Genomic DNA, 19662 nt, shown 5'->3' on the forward strand with positions numbered 1-19662 from the left:
ATGCCTGTAATACAAAAAATGGCCATGAAAATGATGACATGAAATCCTGCATTTTTGTGGTCTCATCTTCTGACTTTTATGATGTAGCAAGTTCACCTCCCTTTTCTTCTCCCTCCCTTCACTTCTTTAACAACAAGACTGCATTTTCAGACTGAAATCTGAAAATAAAATTGTGTATTCTGCTACTTATGATATTAGTAAAAGAGTCTGCTTTAGGATTTTGCATGAGGCAGTGTCAAAGAACATGAGCTGATATATCTGCTAGGACCGTGTTTGGGGCAGGAGAAGTTCCTCCTCCTCCTCTCTCCCCACCCCCAGTGGAAAAGGTATCACCGCATTTACTGAGCAAGGCTGTGCAATTTAATTGGAGCTCATTAATACACTTACTCTGTGGTCTTGAATAAGTAATTAAATTTCTGTGGCTATGTCATTGAATGAAAAATAGCTAATGCTTGCTCACCCAGTTAAAGTGAATAAATTCCTGTGTCTTGAAAACGGGTGGCTAATAACTGCCTGTTTAATACCGCTTAAAAACAACAGGAGAACATACTGCATGAAGAAGAAAAAAATACATAGTTATATATGAAGAAAGTGTTGCTTTGCGTCCAGATTGAGGAGAATTTATTATATTATAGCCTAGTTGTCATCAACTTTGAGGAAGAAGAAATCGTTTAAGATATTTGTGTGGAATTTGGAGCGATCTGCTTCATGGTGTTTATCTCCTGGAAGTAAGTTTGCAATCCATTTATAACTCATAACACTTGATAACTTAATGCATTGTAGGAAAACAGCTTTTTAGAGGGCCTTTTAACACACAGAACAAGAATACATCAGTCTAAACACAGGACAAGAAAAAATATAAATGCCAAATAATTAAACATTCATACTGTAAGCCATAGGAAACAAAACTAATTGTTAAGCTCGCCATATTTAATCTCATGTCAGTGTGAGCCAGAGGTTTCCTAGAGTTTTATTCTAATTAGCTAAATAGGTAATTACTTACGATTAACAAATCCTGAATCCAGGTGCTGAGGGTTACCAGTTTAAAAATCAATAAAAATATTTATGAAAGGAATTGACTTCTGCCTTTTCTGGTATAGTTTAGTGGGTATTTTGCTGCTGTTCTTGAGTGACACCTAGTGTGTATATTAAGCAAAAGTAACAAATGCCTTTTCCGCAAATGCTCTGAAAACTAAGTTCACTCAGTTGTAGTTTATAGAAGTCTTAATTTTACACATCAGCTACATAGCTTGGCCACTCAACGATAACATCAAACAACATTAATCAAAGAATAAATATTAATCAAAAAGGAGTAATATGAAAGATTAACAGTTCATTTTATAAAGTGCTTTTTTACAGTTAATACTACAAAGTTCTTAGATCTGATTTTATATTCTCTAAGGTGCTTTGGCCTTGTCTTTTTCCAAATAGATATTCATTAAATGATACAGCAACTCTAATTATCAGTATTATTTTTCCCTGTTTCAGCTAAAAGGCCAAAATGATGTGAAAAACAAATTTGCTTTTTCTCTGGTAGGGCTTAGTTATCTCCATATTTGTAGTATATTTTCAGAACATGTTCATATTGTTTCTTATATCGCTGTTCTCTACGATTTGGGGGCATTGTTTGTTACAGCTGTCAGCTGAGCACTGTGTGTCACAGAACTCATGAAAGGTGCACTACATTTATGTAAGTTTTCTAGGTCCAGTAAAAGTGTTATGCCATCATTTGATTGTGAAAGCTTGGATTTTTTTTTTATAGTAAAGTATTTTTTCTTGCAGCATCAGATACTGATTCCTCTGACACTGCATTTTTTTTGCGTCTGTAATGAAACAAGGGCAGACTGATGGTTTTGATATAATACATAGATCAATTTCTTTCCATTCGCTAGAATTACTCTTTATTAGTTAGGAACAGCCACATCTCTTATGCTGATGCAGTCATAAAATTCATTACACTGATTTAACACTTTCACTGTATGAAATATTTTATTCTTAGAATTTTTCAGGTCTTCTTTCTAATGTAGCAAAGCTTCCCAAAGTCACAGTAGCTGCTATTGTTGCTAGAAGTTTTTCAGATACTGTAAGTGTAGCTCAGGTCTCACTGCAGTTCTGTAGGTAGCTGAGAAGATGGGTTAGGTACTCCCACCTCCCACAGATGATACGTATGCTGAAAGCTTCTCAGTATGGATGTTTTTACTTGTTTGTTTTTTACCAGTGCCCATTAATATAACGTAAAGTGCCCTTGTGTTTTACGGGTCCTTATTTATAAAAGCATACTGTGTTTTTTCATATAGTTTGTATGAAGAGGTTTGTTTATGCCACACTCTCTTAATTTCTGTAGTCCATGCTTTGTATGGAACATCTTGTTTCTTGAACCTGGTGAAATTATGAGCACTGTTGAGTCCCTGGGTCTAGACACAGAGTAAGCACAGGGTTTTTTTAAGAATCTACAGAATTGTAACTCTGGAAAGGTATCTAATGTAACTCATACTGGCCTTGCTGTGATTATGCTTCTAGACCCTTTTATCTGTCAAGCCTAGCCTTCCCCCTTATGCCTCTTGCCCTGCTGAAATGAGGAGAGGCTAGCTGTGGTTACAAGCAGGAATAGACAGAGTGGTCTGTTTTGACCTTCCTTAGAAGTTCAGCAGCAAAATTTTAATGTATCATTCCTAGGTCTCATTTGGAGTATCCTGGGTACATACACAGCAGGTGGATTTAAATATTAAGTGGATGTGAAATAGAATATAAACATGCTAATAGCCTCTGCAGTATTTGTATTATAGATGCTCAAACTTGCGGTCTGCTTTGGCTTTTGTATAACACTGAGAGTTTTTCCAGAGATGATAATCAATAAACTGTTAGAACTTGCCCAACCATACTTTGAGCTCTTTATTTTGTAGCAGTAGCTACTGGTTTTAATACAGTATTGTTGTCCTTAGAAGCACATCTAAATATAAACTACAAATGGCCACATACTCAGAAGATTAAGATGTGGTATAAATCCATTGAAACATGGATTGGTCTGCTATCAGAATGTGAATGTAACGATTACAGAAGCAGCTGTATAGCCTAAATTTATTACTGCAGATGTGCACAAGTTACTTGTTCTGCAAATGCTAATGATAATTCAGTATAGGTTTATAATTGGCTATAGTCTGTTAGCAACCCTTTTGAAAAGTAGATTACAGACCATACGCAGTAAATACACTGCATCTGTCAGAGGAACACCTGCTGTGGTGGTGGGTGACCAGATAGCTCTATGCACTGACGCAGCTTAGGAATATAAGCTTCTTTTTTAGTACTGCCTAGTAATGCACATAAATATAACTTTTAAAATGTATAACTTTGGTTCATTCTGGACTAAGATTGCTGTGGATATTTTAAATATTGAATTCTTCCACCACATTGTAGGTCTACTTTATATAGACTACTGTGTGAATTAGCAGTATTGGGTAAGCAGCTTAAAACAAATCTCAAAGCCAGTGGTGATTTTTAGCAGGTCATTTTCAGTTTCATAAAAACCTGCATCAGTGAAACTTTCAGCAGTTTTTGATTCATAACTCTTCTAAAAGACCTTAGTGCTGTGTTGCTATTTTTATGAATGTGCAAAAGGATGTTCTTTTATATCTGTAGCATTTCTTAGGGTGGTTTGCTTATCTTAGGCTGTTGTTCCTAATTACTTCCTACATTTTGAATAAAACTGAGCAAAATTGAATTCTGTACAAATAAATTGTGTATTGAAACTGGCCAATGTGAGAAGTACTTGTAAAATTCTTTGCAAGGAATAATCAAGCCAAGTTATTGTTGAGTTCTTATTGCCACAAGTCCTGGTTTCTCATTTCTTGGGGTCATCCCCTGTATTTAACTTTCTTTTTACTATTTGCATTTTCCTCATGTCTGTACAGCTCAGTGGCTTAATTTCACCATCTGTGGGTTATCTTACACTTGAAATCAAAGTACCATTAAGAGTCACAGCTTTAAATTCAGGTTCTAGGTTCTGTTACAGCTTTTCAGTTGGTTCCCTGTGCCTACTGTGATTACCAGTTCCACTGTTTAACCTCAAGTCTGTCACACAGACTTGGTTGGCTGATTCTCAAGCTCAATAGAGTAAAAGGGCTTATTTGTTTCTAACAATAAAATTGCTTATAGCCCTTCTTTCCTACACATAGAAAATTACTTTTTGAACCATCTGCAGTTTGTTCTGCCGTAAGTCTGATTGGTTCATGTATTATTGCTCTTAAAATAACATGGATGTTATTCTTACAGCATTCTCTTGTAAATTCTGACTATATGTTGCATATGTTCAGCTTCAGAGATCTTACTGTTTAGTGTTATGCCTAGGGCAAGAATAAGTGTCTTGCGTGCTTTGGGCAGACATTTTTCCTCAACGAATAACTGTAAATAATTTATTGATGCAATAAATGGAGTATCCCTTGATTTAGATTGAACTGCTGCAGGCATACTAACTCACTGGGCTCTTGGCTTCACCTACATCTGTGAGTAATTGCTGGAAAATTTCTAAATTACTGCAGATTTTAGTAGTTGAACACTGAAACTCTTGTGGAGATACCACCAAACAGTACTTGAACATAGAGGCATAAGAGAGCTAGTCTACATTTGACTTGACTTAAAGTAGATCCACCTGCCACTGACTAATAGAAGTGCCTTATCATGTACCGGTTGTATCAAAAAAGCTATTTTTTATTTTCTCAGAATTCATTCTCCTGGAAAGAACATTATTCTGAACTTGTCATTGACGTTGCCTCTGAGAGCATGTTCAATCAGCAAGAACACATTTGGTTTTGTTCTTGTTTAACAAGAGACTCTGCATAGCATGTTGCAGAACAGCTTCTTGTAGCTCTGGAAGGCAGAACAACAATGCTTATCGTCTCACTTTTGTGTAAGTTAAGCTGGAAAACATTCAGGCTGTAGGATCTTCAGTGTAAGATTTGATAACAGCTTTAGCTTTCTCTACGTTGTACAACAGGGTAGTGCAGCACACAATAATAGGCACAAAGCTACCAATCATGATATGATTCCACAAAGTTGGCAAAAATAAAAGACTTTTTAAAAGAAATTGCAGTATTGGTTAAGTCAGAGTGAATCTGTTGAAATACAAACCTTGGTATGTTTTATTTTACTTTGATAAAATAGAGAGATGTAGCTCTCAAAAAGCAGCATCCTGTGTAAACTAAGATTTAAACTTAACATTATTCCTAGTCATGCAGGAAGTCCAGAAGAAAAAGAACTATGGATAATCAGTTAAAAGAACTGACAGATACCCTGATGTGTTGATCAGTAGTAATACCTAATTTCTATTTCAAGTGTGCTATAATGGATTACCATATAGATGCAGGAAAGCACTAAGCATTAAGTAGATCTATGTGTTTTCTGAAAAAGCAATATTATTTCGCACTGTGGGGTTTCTTAAAATATTTCTTATTAGTGTACTGTGAAACTAGAAACAAGATGTCAATAGCCAGTTTGGATTCACAGCGGTATTGCTAAACGTCTAGGCTGGAGTGGAAGAAACTATCATTTGTTTTATAGAAATAGCAATATGTGTTTTTTTTAGAACACCAGGGCTTGGGAGAGTGTAGAAAATGTTCTTGGAAATGCTAAGTTGAAAGGACAACAACTGGAGCTTGTTCATGACTTATGCAATCTTACGTCACACTAACACCACCTTAGTCTGGGGACTCCAATGCACGCATGTGAAATTACTAGTTAAAAGGCATTCTAGCCGTAACTTTGAATTAACTCGTAACATTCGGAAGTTTTTGTTTAATAGTGTAGACTTTTAACCTTGATAACTTCTTTTTGCATTGTAGGAGCAAATGTGGACTATGAATTTAGGTTATTTGTATTCATTCTAATTTGCTGCAAAGCTTTCAGATCTTCACTAGGTAGCTGTGATGCTAGCAATCTAATTTGTTTTTTTTAAAATGACTTCTGTTTACTGTTTGGTAGTACTATGCAGGTGATTAATCACATCTTTTCATTTTTTCAAAGTGCATCCATATGTTTTTTTTTCCTGGTTTTGAGATGCTGAAAAGGAGAACAGCATGAGAAATGACTTAAGTGTCTCAATTTTTGCTATATGAAAAGATTTTGGGATATGGAAGCTTTCCTGAGGAACTTCTGTCCTCTTACTATTTATTTCAACCTTTGAATTGTTTTGATTCAGTCACTTGACAAGGGTGTTTGGTTCTGTGTTCTTTAAAGAAAAAAAACGTAAGCGTGTTCTTTTCTTCCCCAACCCTCCCAGCTTCATAACAATTTAAAGTTTAAGCTTGCTTTTCCAGGTGGTTGTTGTACTCTGCAACAGCATTTGTTTTCCAGGTTTTCTCTGGGCATAACCTAAAATTCGCTAACGCTTGGATGCAAGAGTTGTTACTAAGTTCTTTTTCAAAATGGGTCTTTATTATGCAGCTTTGTCACCTTATCAGCTTATGCAGCTTACAGCTTATCATAGTTCACTTCTGGAAGTTAACTCTGTGTTCAAGTTTAGGGGAAATTGTGTAATATATAAGATGCTGCCTTTACTGCATGTAATCCTGCCTCTGGCCTTTCCCAAATAACGGTTAACATGCTTTGCATCTTGCAGAGAGGATGTAGTAAAACCCAGCTTCCTTCAATGGGAATGCGTAAACTGTAAAATTACTCTAAGAACACTGCTGAAGCTCTTGGGAAATATGTATTGTTTCTTTTGGCAACTAAGGAAAATTTATTTGTACATCATTAGATTACTTTCACAAACTTTCATTCATAATACACGAGTATGCCATGCCTGGTGTTTAAGTATACATCAGACATTTAGTGAAGTAGGCATATATTTTCTAAATATAATTTTTGTTTTACAATAAAGAATTTTACTGTCACATCTGAAATATGTTAACATATGCATTTTCACTAGTAGTATTAGCAGATTTTGATAAGTTTCTAATAAAACATACTGATACAGAAGTGGTGCTTGATTTTTTTGGAAGTTTAATACAATTGGTTCTCAGAAGGTAGTGTTTTGAAACAAATGAGAGAGAATTTATATCCAAAGACAAGCTGAAGGTATCTTGTTAGTGTGGCCTGTAAAAGGAAATTGGTTTTGCTCTAACGATCTACTGTACTTCTTATAATGACTTAAACAGTGGAAACAAGATATATGTGGTTTTGGCTGTTTTTTCCGTAATAAACATGAAGATGTTTGAAGGTTCTTCCCTGCAGTGTGTTCCGATACTTGAATCCAGACCATTTTTTGTTGCCAGTTTGTCTTAGGGTTTTGTTTAATGGAGCCTTTCCTTGTACGCTTTGGGCATGTGGTGTGTGATGGGTCGAACGTGTGCCTGGATACAGACCAAGCTCTGCATGCAGAGTGCCACCAGTCTTGCAGTGACTTGAAGTATTCATGATTTAGGTTAGAAGCTCCTTGCTGCCCTGTGCCGAGTTAGGTAAAGATTAATGTCGGAAATAGTCGTGAAAAGTGGTGGGCTGCTAGTATTTTTAATATTTAGATGGATAATGATAATTCTTTGTCTGTGGATCCTGCAATCTGATTGGCAGAAACGTGGTCCTTAACTAACAGGTAAAGCCGAAATGTGAATCATGGCCTCATTTTTAGCCAGTCAGATCCTTCATCCCAAGCGCATTCCTCCTGCCCATGGACGGGGAGCTAGACCTCTGGCCACCAGCCTCCCGCTCCTTCAGTCCCTGCTGCCCCAGTGTCCTGGGGAGGGAGCTGTGGGAGTAACGCTGAAACAAAATACAACAAGAACGTAGAAGGGATGTGCCCAATTTATATTTTTATTCCAGGTAAACTTTTAGAAATGCCAAATACTATTTGGGGAGCATGTGCTATGGTAAAGATCTGAAGGAAGACTAGTCTCTCTGTGTGACCTGAGGTCTAGTTCCCTAAGTCTGTGAACTTGTTGTGACTTCCATCTTCTGCCATGGAGAAAAGAATGTTCCATTTTCAAAAAGACTCTATTTTGAGTGCTGTATATAATTTCTTATCAAATTTGTTGTAAAAAATAAAGTCTGTCGTATTCCATCTCTCGAGCATATCGTTTTTAACAGTAATAATGATTCATGTGTTGGCTGTCTCTGAAGGATTGCCTAAAATGCCAATTCTTGCTTTCTTGGCTGTGACGCTTTATTTCCTCTTGTGAGCTTTTATGTGCAAAAGACCAACAAATGGGTCACCGTTGCTTAAATGACTCGTCATTCGTTTTGCATCCTGCATGTAGTATTTCTGAAAACTTAATAGAGCTTTGTTGTGCTGAAGTTTGTTCCAGTGATTTTGTTTGATTACAAGGAACTCTGACTGTTAGTCATTTATAACATTGTTTAATTTAATTTTAGTTCCAAAAGTAGTTGAAAATAGTTGCCCATTTAAATATATCTTCTTAATTTCATATTTCAATGGCTGAAAACTTGTAAGACCCAGACACGTTTTTCTGTGCAATCTATGTGAAACCATGTTTGTTCTCTCACTTTTTTTGAGAGGCTGAGCAGCAATGTTAGCTGTCCTGTGCTACCAACACACCTACTTGCCGAGCCCTGGTCTATACTGCTAATAGTTTAAAAAAGAAAGGAAAAGGAAAAAAAAGGTGTCTTGGAGCCTGTTAACTTGAAGTCCTTTTAAAAGCCATATTTACCCAAGTAAGACCCCCAAATAGTTTCGATTTATCCAGATTATTTAATAGCATTGCCATCCACTAAACTGACAAAGAGCAACATTTGGTAGCCTCAACTGTTCTTTGTGACTAAGATCATAAGACTCCATTCAGGAAAAAGCACTTAAGCATATGCTTAAATTGCTTTGCTTTGTTGGTGCCCTGTAGCGTAACAAAAGTAAGGGGGAATGGGTTTGACCACAGCCTCTTTCTTTGTTTTTTCTGCCTTGTTAGGATCAGTCCAAAAGTACAGAGGCAGACCACTACATATTATTCCACATAAGTGCTTTATTAACTGCATGTGCTGTGAATTAAATTAGTCTAGCTTTGTGTAATTTGGCTCAGTTTCACTCACCAACTGAAAACACAGGTAAATCATCTCACAGTAAAAATAACTGCACCGCTGTTCATCTCTGCCTTAGCTGGGAGATCAGACCCCATTAGTTGATGAAAAGACAGACCTAAGCAAGCCACAGAAGCTCGAAAGCTGGACTGTATCAATCCAACAGTAGTCATTACCAGAGACTTCAGAAAAATGTAACCCAAAGTGAGCTGCTTAGAAATCTCTAACTTCTTCATTAGAAATCAGTTTATATTCTGGAATACTAGGGTTTTGCAAGACAGTGGGAGAGGGAAAGCGGTTCATGACAGTGTCATGCTATTTATTCAGGACCATTCCAAGTATCTTTCTCCATAACAAAAGAGTAGAGTAATGGGCAGGAGTCCTGACTATGATAGGTATTCGCTTTCTATTGTGTTCCCTATGTATACATTACCATTTCATTTATGTCTTGTGTATTAGTTTCTCTGTGTCCTCTGAATGAGCCAGTTTATTACGGAAAATTTGACTATTTAGTTTTGTTTCCTGCAGAAAATATTGCAGCTACTACCTGAGAGGATTTTTTATCGATGGCATTTTCGCAGTATAGGTAAGAAGGAATGGTTTAAAAACATTCTAGTACAAATAAAATCAATGTTTTCTGTAGTCACTTCCCTGGTTCTGCAAGTCCTGCTAACCACAGAATCCCCTAGTATTGCCCATACGCAAATAGTACTTACATACGAGACTTGCAGCTGAAAATTCTGGAAGCATATGGAAAATCTTTTTACCTGCTATAACAGTTCTGTGTGTTCCTTGTTTTGTGTGGTTTTGGTTGCCTGCTTCATTTTTATTTTGCACGAATGATCTTTAAATTTTTATATTCTTGGATTTTCCTGGGTCCTCTTCCCTTTCTTCTGTTTCATGTGCTAGAAGCTATCAAGATGATGGGGGTTATAAACCAACACACCTTTTTCTAATTAGGTCTCCCTTTGTATTCACAGACTAACACCAAAAATTAAGGTTGAGGAGGGTTGTGGAATCTGTATGTGATTCTCTTGCAAATTTGCATTATGATGGTCTTTTGCAGATGATCATATACGAGATGCCCATACAAATTCGTACATACTGCTCTTTGCCTAACGATAGATACTGTGTTGAACTTGACCCTTGCCACCTCCTGGAAATGTATTCTGTAAAACTTATGCTGTGAACAGGTGGCTGTTTGGTAGTTGAGCACAGGCTGTGCTAAACTAAATGCAAACCATTGGACTGCTGCAGTGAACGGGAGCTTAATTTCTTCTCTGATATTCCTGTATTCTCTGTGCAGTTTAGTTCATTAATTGTGAAACACTCAGTTGTCACGCTATTTGTGGGAATTAAATGAGGAATTTCTGATTTAGAGCTCGGATAGTGAAGGAAAGAGATTAAGGACAAAAATATAAACTTTTTAGTAGCTCTTTGATCAATTTTTCTTTTAATGAGTGGTCCACAATTTTACTGGCCTTTATAAGTGGAATTATGAATACACGGTATTTCTGCAAGTTCGGCCCCAGCTGTCTTTCACTGATTCTCATATAATGGAGGATTTGCCAAGCATCACGTTAGAATACAACACTGGCCATGACAGACAGGAGATACCTATGGATGGCATTTACTCGGTCAAACCGAGAGACTATCCATTCTTTGCCCACGTTGCTACAGTATTTTACTGTACATATTCTGGCTTCCAGAGCAAGGGAAGGAATAGGAGGAGTCTGGCAGAGAGAAGTCTTGGAGTTAGTAAAGCTCTGCTTTTTTTTTTTCCCTTAGTCTCCTGTCCATTCTGCATGCTTTGTGGGGCAGGTGTTCTGCAGAAAAAGGCTTCATAAGCACGAAACTGAAGATTGTATTGCAACACATGCATAAAAAAGAACAAACTAAAGTTGCCAGTGTAGTTAAGGCACACACTTGGAGTGCTTGGCTTAAAGCACTTAATGATCTTCCGCTATAGTTGTTTTCTCTTAAGCATAAAGATAATAGATTATCTAACAGGCTTGGTTTAGTCACTCATGAACTTTGGAAATCTAAATAAGAGCAGCAAGATTAATTTTTCTGAACAACTATCTTGTTTTTTTAGAAGTTTTCATATAGTTCATATAGGACTTTCAACTAGTTCTAAAATTAGATTCAAACAATGCTATGGGGAAAAAAACAAGTTTTATTGTCTTTAGTTTGAAGATAGTTAACTTTTTAATGATCTAAGTGTTCCCTGTGGCACTTGTATAGTGAATGTTTTGACCTTGCAATCATGTATAGGAGCCAGAAAGCAAAATTTATTCCTCTCCTCATTTGACCAGCTTGAATAAAGCTAGAGTCAAATGGGCGCAGAAATATGGAAAAGTGAAACACATTTATTTTGATAGTCAAAGCACCTGGAAATGCAATGAAGTAGTTTAATTTGATAATTTCCTCTGAATTAAACATCTTTGACTCATCGCTACTTTGAAAATTCTGCTTCTGAATGCTACCAAAGCTGTCTCAATGTTTTGTTTTGCTGTTTCTTAAAGTAAATTTTATTCTGCTTTGTGTGGGGGGGTATATTTCTTCTAAGTAGTACTTTTTTGTTGTTGTTTGGTTTGGTTTCTGGCACGATGTCATCAGCTGCCATGTTTTTCATCAGAACAATGAATTTGCTGTTGCAGAAGAAAAATGAGTGGAAGTTAAAGGTCGAGGAAAGGGCCGTTGTCACATTTCCAGTTAGCACTGACAAAAATAAAAGGAGGCATCTGCTTGACCACTTACTACCATTTCATCTGAATTAGTCCAGAACAAATTGGTTTTAGTCAGTTGTTTTATAGCTAATATATTCTTTATATTTACGCTTCTCTTGAATAGTCATATTTGGATAATTTTTCAGCTGTGTCCAATAAATAAGCCACAAAATTTGACAGTGCAGTTATTTACAGCTGTACCTTGTGATTTGCTTTTTGCTTAATGTTCACATGCATTAATATTTATTTGCTCTATATGTTAATAATTTCCATTTAATACTGTGAAATGGTGAGATCTTGAGGGAAGGATCACACTTCAGGAATGTACATAATTCACAAATATAATAATATCATTCAGGAGATAGAACAGCTGAGTGCTACGTCATTATTTTTCTCAGAATTGGATTAAAAACATTTTTTAACTGAAGCATTTGATGTACAATCTCTCTCTGATTTTTAGGACAGACATTTGAAGTTGAGGGCAGTTAGCCTGGTATTTCTAAAATCAGAATCAAAATATTTTTCGATTTTAATAGTTGTGGTTTATAGACATGAATGTAGTATAGATTGCTAGCATCTTTTTCTTATCATTATTGTCAATATTAGTGTATTTGAATGCATTAATCCTGCAAGTTGGACTTCTTGATTTCTCCAAGTCTAGTAAGTCAAAATTTCCCCTGGATATCTTATTTTTAATGAAAATAACTTGAGAAATTGTCATCTGACTAAAACCAAAGTACCTCACTGTAAAGATACATTATATTTAATCTTATAACACTGATGATGATGATTGTAATTAGATTCACTTTGGGTTCTTTCATCCCATAGTTTTCTTTTTCTTAAACACCAGCGCAGTAGCTGCATAGTAAATGGCATTAAACTAGCCTTTTCTGTAGTATTTTTTAAAAAACATTTGGTAGAAAGTGACCATCTTAGTATCTGATACGTGCCTATTTAATTTTTCTAATCCAGGGTCGATTCTGAAGAAACTTTTGCACACTGGAAATTCTCTCAAGGTATTTCGCTTTGATGATGTATTCATATTGCTTTTCACTTTATGAAGCATATTACTTTACAATCTTCCAATATCAGTGTTTTTCAGTTTGTTAGGCTTTGTAATTTTACTTGTTCACCTTTTAATCGTAAATTTTATTATTGTAATCCTAGATTATTTTAAATATTTATCTTCTTCAGTCATTTTGCTGTTCTAACGACCTTTGTGAAGTTACCTGGAGAAGGTATCAATGTATTTTGCTTAATATTTTATTTTTTCATGTCTCTCTAGCATTAAGTATAATGTATTAAACATATTGGTTTCTTGTTTGCCAAAGAGTTTTAACTCAATTTTTCTTTTTCTAAATATATAGCTAAAATTAAAATTGTACCTTGTTAATTAAAAAAAGTAAATAAACTTAGTAAACTTACTGAATACTCTACCGTGGGTGTTTTGTTGCATCTTAGTTTTCACGAGGATCTTCTGATCCCACTGATGTTGAGGACAGTAGCTTGCTTTGACCTCTGTGGGGCCAAGATTTCAGACTTAGTGGGCCATGAAGTATTGGCAGCTCCTTGGTTGTGCGTTACACTTGCCGAGGTGCTTCCAGAGCCCCTTTTAAAATTGAGTCTTGAGGCTAGCCAAGATGCGTTTGGCCCCAGGAACTGTGGGAGTGGAACTAGAACTTTTTGGCCTCTGATTGAAGTTGGAGTGCTAATGCTGTCTCCTTGGAGTGCCACCACCTTGGGTACAGCTTGCTCCCACCCTCCTCTGCTCATCATTAAATTAATAATGTGATTAGTCTTGGTATGATGGAAAGACTCACTAGCACATAGCTGGGATGAAAGTACTTGTCCTGCATTGTCTTAACTATTTAACTGTGTAACTGTACTTACACATTTGTTTTAATATCTTTTTATACAAAATCATCCCCTTGTAGATAAGATGTGAAGGAATCCGACTGTTTCTTCTCTGGCTTCAAGCGCTTCAGACTAACTGTGCGGAAGAGCAGATATTAATATTTGCATGCCTTGTGCCTGGCTTTCCACCCATTATGTCCTCACGAGGTCCCTGTACACTAGATAACCTCATTAGTCCTCCTAATTCGCCAGACGGTGAGTAAATGAACAGAATTTCCATGAGGGGTGTACTGCCTCCCCTTCCACTGCGGTCATTGTGGAGCTGTAGAGTTTCTTGTGGGAAGATGTCACGTCGATGATACTATTTGTCTTTATAATTCAGAGATGTAAGGAATTTGTCAAGCTGTTGTGTTTGCTGCAGCTGTATAGTCTTCTGATCTTGTCACTCTGAGTTCAGAAGGGTTGTGTTTTGTTGGGTTTTGTTTTGTTTTTTTAATTGAGATGCAACTATATGAACATGTTACTGCAAAATAAGTAGGTGTGTGGATTCACAGCTTACTGGTTCATCTGCAGCGATTGCTTGTGTTAACCCTTCCAAACTCCAGTAAATCAGAGGTTGGTGCCATCCTCGATTGTATGTGGTAGGACTTGGGGAAATGCGGGAAGCCCAAGCAGTTACTGGGCTTTGACTTTGTACAACTTAGTAGCACATTAATGATTATTTTCAAATTAATCTTTTTATAGAAAATATCTTTTATTTAACTATTTTCAGGTTTTCTATGTTTAAAACATTTTCTTTTTATTTTAGCTAAGATTTTTCCAGAAGAAATAACCCCACTTTTGCCAGCTGTCTCTGGAGAGAAAATTGCTGAAGACCAAACCTGCTATTTTCTTCAGCTACTGTTAAAATATATGGTGATTCAGGTGCGGAGGATGTATGTTTTTAACTATTCATATTTGGAGGAATGTACTTGTGGTAGAAAATTAAGTCTACACTGTATCCATACAGAGCTGGTTTTGCCCCTCCCCAGGAAGAAGCTGTCATCTACACTTTCTTATTCTTGGTTTTAAAAGGAAAATCATCCCAAAGATATTTCCTTGTGCCGTTTTTGGTGAAAATAAGAAGTTTTTCACACTTGTGATAAGAATTAATGAATGCTACCCAAACTTGCAGGATAACTGACTTTTTTATGTGCTTGTGGTTGCATTTAGAAAATTGATATGGGGTGAAGATGCAATTTGTTCTCTTTGGACACATACATAGCTGAGAAGACATGTAAAGGAGCACTGGAGAAAGAGATAAAAAAGGAGAGATGGCTTCTGAGATTTTTTTAAAAGGATGCAAGTAACATGTAAATCAAATTTTAATTAGATCAGATTAATCTGTACAGGAAAGCAATTAAGATAATGTATATATTTAAAAAGTACAAGTTAAGCAACATTTTAAATAAAGTGGAAACTGTATAGACAATTAACATTAAAGAACTCAATATTAAAAAAAGAAGATAAAAGATAATGAAATACTTTGAGATACATTTTTTTAATATCAAATGCAAGACCAAAATGATATTTGGAAGGGGCTTTGTCGTCTTGAATAAATGCTTTATTTTGAAAAGTGGCTGTATGAAATTATCAACTTCCTACACAGCACTCTTTGTTTTACATATCAGAGTGTCACAATACTTCAGTTAAAAAACTATTTTCACTTTTCTTTTTATACTCTTTATTACGTTTTTGGGAACTAAAAATCTGAACCACTAATTGCATTGTGGTTCATCAGCATTCATTTATTTGTGTCGCTTGGTAGAGGGGAGCACAGTTAGGCAGTAACCTTCTTGCTACAGACAAGAGATTAGGTTAAAATAATCTGATGCAAGTGCAGAATGATCGCTGAGAGCCAGAACATAGAGCAAATCTGCATCTTCAAGAAAACATATGTCTGGGACTGGGTAGAATTTAGTGTGAGTCAGTTTATTTACACAACAAGTAAAATGATACAAAAACTCAGTAGTCTTGTTTCCAAGCTCTACATATGTATTTTGCAAAAGTAGAACATTGCCAGTTCCACAATTTTTAGAGATTTGGAAAAAGATCTAGTACAGATTAAAGTAAGAAAATGTGTCTAAAATAAAATAAATAAATGACTCTTGCATGACTGACGTAAACAACTCGTTTTTTCTTTAACTTCATAAAATACCATCTTGGATATAGATTCAGTGAACTTGTCATCTGCTATATACAGTTGGACAGGCTTTTCTGAGAGCTTTTACTGCAAAAAAATTAAGAATCCTGTAGTCTTTTGATGTTGCTTAAAAAAAGAAAAAATGAGGTGGGTCTGAATTTAAAGTCTGTGTCAAAAGATAAACACTTTTAGTGCTCACTTGAGTTTCACAAAGAGAAGTGATGTTAGAGACTAAAACCCCGGTACGTTAAAGTCATCAGTGGAAAAAGTGCTTCATTGTAGAGATGTCTATTTTTACCTTTCTTATTTGAAATTGTATTGGATTTTCTTATAAAAATAAAACCCATATAGGTTATGTGCAACTTACTCCAAATTGAAGGTGTTTTAATATGAAAAGAGCAACTCTTTGTCAAAATTTGGCACAGTCTTCCAAGGAATTGTAGTTCAAAACTGTTGGTAAAGGGCAACTTGAAAGTACGTCTATGACTCTGGTGTTGATCTATGCAAGAACGGAAGAGTACCTTTAAAACCAAACTTAGATGTCAGCCTCTTCCTTGCCACTGGAAATTACTTATGCCTTGAGTCAAGTTTTGCACAGGAGTATTGCATATGTGTGTGCAACTGTATTAAACATGGGCATTGAGTATGTTTCTGATGACAAAACATGTTTGTGATAAAAGTGTAGCCCAGAGTAACTTTGTCTAAATTTACAGGCAAGGAGTAAATTTGTCAAAAACTTTAATATGACATTTTCTGTGCTTCACTGCATTAGAACTGCACAAATATGCTGGCTTCTATGAGCTTGCTTTCTTTGATATGCAAAAGCCCTCATGGTAATATCTTATATTCTTACTGCAGTTTGTAAATTTTTTTGGGACAGTGCTAATTTTTTATATCTCTTGTTAAAGTATCATTGTTTATCTTTTGTATTTGATGTGGAATGATTGTCAGTGTAACACATTAACTTAAAGCTTTTTGTTTCTCCTTAACTCCATGACAAAGGCTGCAAGCTTAGAGTGGAAGAATAAGGAGAACCAAGACACTGGTTTTAAGTTTCTCTTTACCTTGTTTAGAAAATACTACCTTCCTCACCTGTTTCCATCTTTTACAAAGCTAACCAACCTCTACAAACCTGTTCTTGGTAAGTAGTGAATTTTGTCTTTTAAGTCAAAAAAGAAATAATGGTGACTGTTCTCAGTAGCATCTCTGTTACCTGCTGGCATATCACTACAGTTCTGTTGAATTAGGATTTTTCCTTCCTTGTCTCATGTTTTGATTTTTTCCTAGCACAACTTTTGATTTTCTGAGATAGTCCAGGAAGCTGCTGCTGCTCATCGCTGCATAAGGGCTGGCCTGAGTCTCCTTTTCTAAGGACATTTCCACTGGCATAGCATTTATATCGAGTGAGCGAGGATTCTGTAACTGTGATACGTAATGAAGACAGAATGTGCTCTCTGATGGGTTTTTTAAAGAATCAGCAAGCTGCCCAGGTGTGAGGGAGTAGCTAACTTAGTTACTCTTGTTTTACTTCTTGTTTCCTTGAAGAGAAAATGAGCATGAAGGACCAAATGAAAGGAAATGGAGATGTGCATCTACAGTTGTAGGATTAAAAGCACGTTATTTCAGAAATGCTCATGTTTTTCCTAATTTTCTACTGAATTATCTATTGAAGTCCATAGGAACAGTGGTGTTAATACTCACCTGATGTACTGCAGCCTCTTCTTCATCATCCTTCCCCTCCCTCCTCTGACTTTTAACTCCTGTCCTTTGCAGTTTAATATTTAGTGTCTAAAATCACCTCAGTGCCGCTTCAGCTGTGTTGTTCACAGCTAGAGCCCAGGCCTTTCATGTTTTTCAGCTGTGTGCAAGTGATTTTTCCCTAAATGTAAGCATCTGACTGAATTGTGACCCAACCTGTCTCCCTTCGGCAGTCTTCCACTTCTTCCCATGTGTTTTCTTTCTTCTATTTCAGCTTGTGCTGTGCTCTTTGCACCTGAGTTAACTTCTTTTTCTGATGCACTAAGTATCCTTTTTCATCTTAATCTTTGCACTATCGAGTGTGCCAGAGCCATCTTCTCTTTCTCACTGTACTTTATTAATAAAACTCTGTGAAACTTAGAAAATTAACTTCCATTGTAGTAGGAGCAGTTCTTTGTTTCAGATTTTGCCCTTCTTTTTGCAGCCCTTCTCTTTTGCTTCCCTTTGTTTTGCGTGGTACAAATTATAACCTTCAGGAAAGATCGGTGCTTTTATGTTCTTGCTTTTCTTTAGGAGTAATAAAATTATGATAGAATATAAGCATTAATATAATAAAAGCAGTCAGTCACTGCATCTGTTATTTCATATGGAGAAAATGTTGTTGGTGACATGTTCAATACATTTAACCTGAGTCTGGAAGCAATTACAGTTTTTTAAGATTAGATTTTCTTTATATCTTCTCTTTTTATCTCACCAGATATTCCTGATATAAGACCAAGACCAGTGTACATTACTGCAACACGAAACAATGAAAATGTCTATAGCACAAAAATCCCATATATGGCAGCTCGAGTTGTTTTTATTAAGTGGCTTGTTACCTTCTTTCTTGAAAAGAAGTATTTAACTGCTGTTCAGAATACAAAAAATGGAGGAGAAATGCTCCCTAAAATTATTCAGGTGTGCTTTAAAGTTTACCTCCTTTTTCTTATGTACATGCTAACCTTGCAAATGCTCACAATGCACTAACAACTGAAGCAAGAAAGAAATGCTACCCTGAAGTGAATAAATGATGTACTTGATTATTTGATTTTTTTTTTCTTTGATGGAGGAGGGAATCTCCAAGGGAAACCCCTTAGTAATTTACTAGAAGTTTTTTTTCTCATAATTGTTTGCCTTGCCAGCTTCATCAGTATTATGTTTAGACTTTTGGAATTTAATCTGTAAACTGTGAAACTTATTTGTGCTGTGGACCATTTCCCAGCAACATCAAAGGCTGCTTTGTTTTCCTCTTGATTATAGCAGCTGTTTACAACGAGGTATTAGAAGAATTTTTCACTTTCCAGTTGCTGGTTGAGACTTCTCTAGGTTTAGGGACTTCACAACGAATTTTATAGAAATAGATGCTTTTTCTTTTAAGAGACTCTCCAGCTTCCTGTTAAAAATTTAGGATCAATGTCAGCTTATATTCTTCTCTTGAATTGTAGGTCAGTGTCAAATTTGGATTTAGTGGAAAAGCAGACATTAACTATTAGGGTAGAACTGTATATTTTCATGTCAATTGTTTTTGGAGTTCTTTACTGTAGAAGTTGAAGCCCTAAACCAGCTAAGTGTAGCTTACCTTCTGAAAGTGCTTTTTTTAATTGATCTTTTCGTTCTCATTGGAAATCCCACCTTTTGCATAAACCGCTGTGCCATTCCAACAGACAGCCTGGAAAAAGGATTTTTTTTCTCTTCACTGAATTTTATAGATGGCTGACACCAAATAAATGTTTTGGTTGCATAAAGGTATTGCTGCCCTCAAAATGGAAACTGGTCAAAAGTTATCACTTAGCTGAAGCTGTGTGCCAGCTTTTGGCACATATTGACTTCTTAGTGGCTTTGAAGTTCACTTACTGTAGCCTGTGCCTCACTGCTGTGGCCGAATCTTACCAAAAAAAGTTCATTGTGAAAAGCAGTAGAGATGTTATTGCTGCTCTGCTACGCTCACTTGGTCGAACAGAGGGCAGCTTTATTAATGTAAACATAAAGCAGAATTGCATTTGGGTGATACTTTGAGTTAGTGTAAGTTGGGTTCTTTTACTGGCAACTCAAACGTGGTTTTTTAGTCCTCTGTATTCTCCTGACTGGATAATTTTAGCTGGACACGGTTCAAGAAGTTGCAAAAAACATGCCATGCCAGAACAA

The 19662-nt window shown here is 36.1% G+C and overlaps 1 protein-coding gene across 5 annotated transcripts in view; it reads left to right on the forward strand.

Moving 5' to 3' along the window:
* RALGAPA2 (Ral GTPase activating protein catalytic subunit alpha 2) overlaps positions 1-19662 on the forward strand; it is a 137309-nt gene that overhangs the window by 11568 nt on the left and 106079 nt on the right. For 2 of the 5 annotated variants that reach the window (XM_072857639.1, XM_072857638.1), the window contains exons 4-9: positions 9544-9601; positions 12717-12760; positions 13679-13853; positions 14407-14522; positions 16783-16921; positions 18236-18435. In XM_072857639.1, coding sequence (XP_072713740.1) covers positions 9544-9601; positions 12717-12760; positions 13679-13853; positions 14407-14522; positions 16783-16921; positions 18236-18435 — 732 coding nt within the window. Of the gene's footprint in view, positions 1-540; positions 729-9543; positions 9602-12716; positions 12761-13678; positions 13854-14406; positions 14523-16782; positions 16922-18235; positions 18436-19662 lie in introns of all 5 variants that reach the window. The other 3 variants (XM_072857642.1, XM_072857641.1, XM_072857643.1) reach the window with 2 other exon arrangements.

This window comes from Ciconia boyciana, chromosome 3, assembly GCF_034638445.1.
Source record: "Ciconia boyciana chromosome 3, ASM3463844v1, whole genome shotgun sequence".
In the NCBI taxonomy this organism is placed as follows: Eukaryota; Metazoa; Chordata; class Aves; order Ciconiiformes; family Ciconiidae; genus Ciconia; species Ciconia boyciana.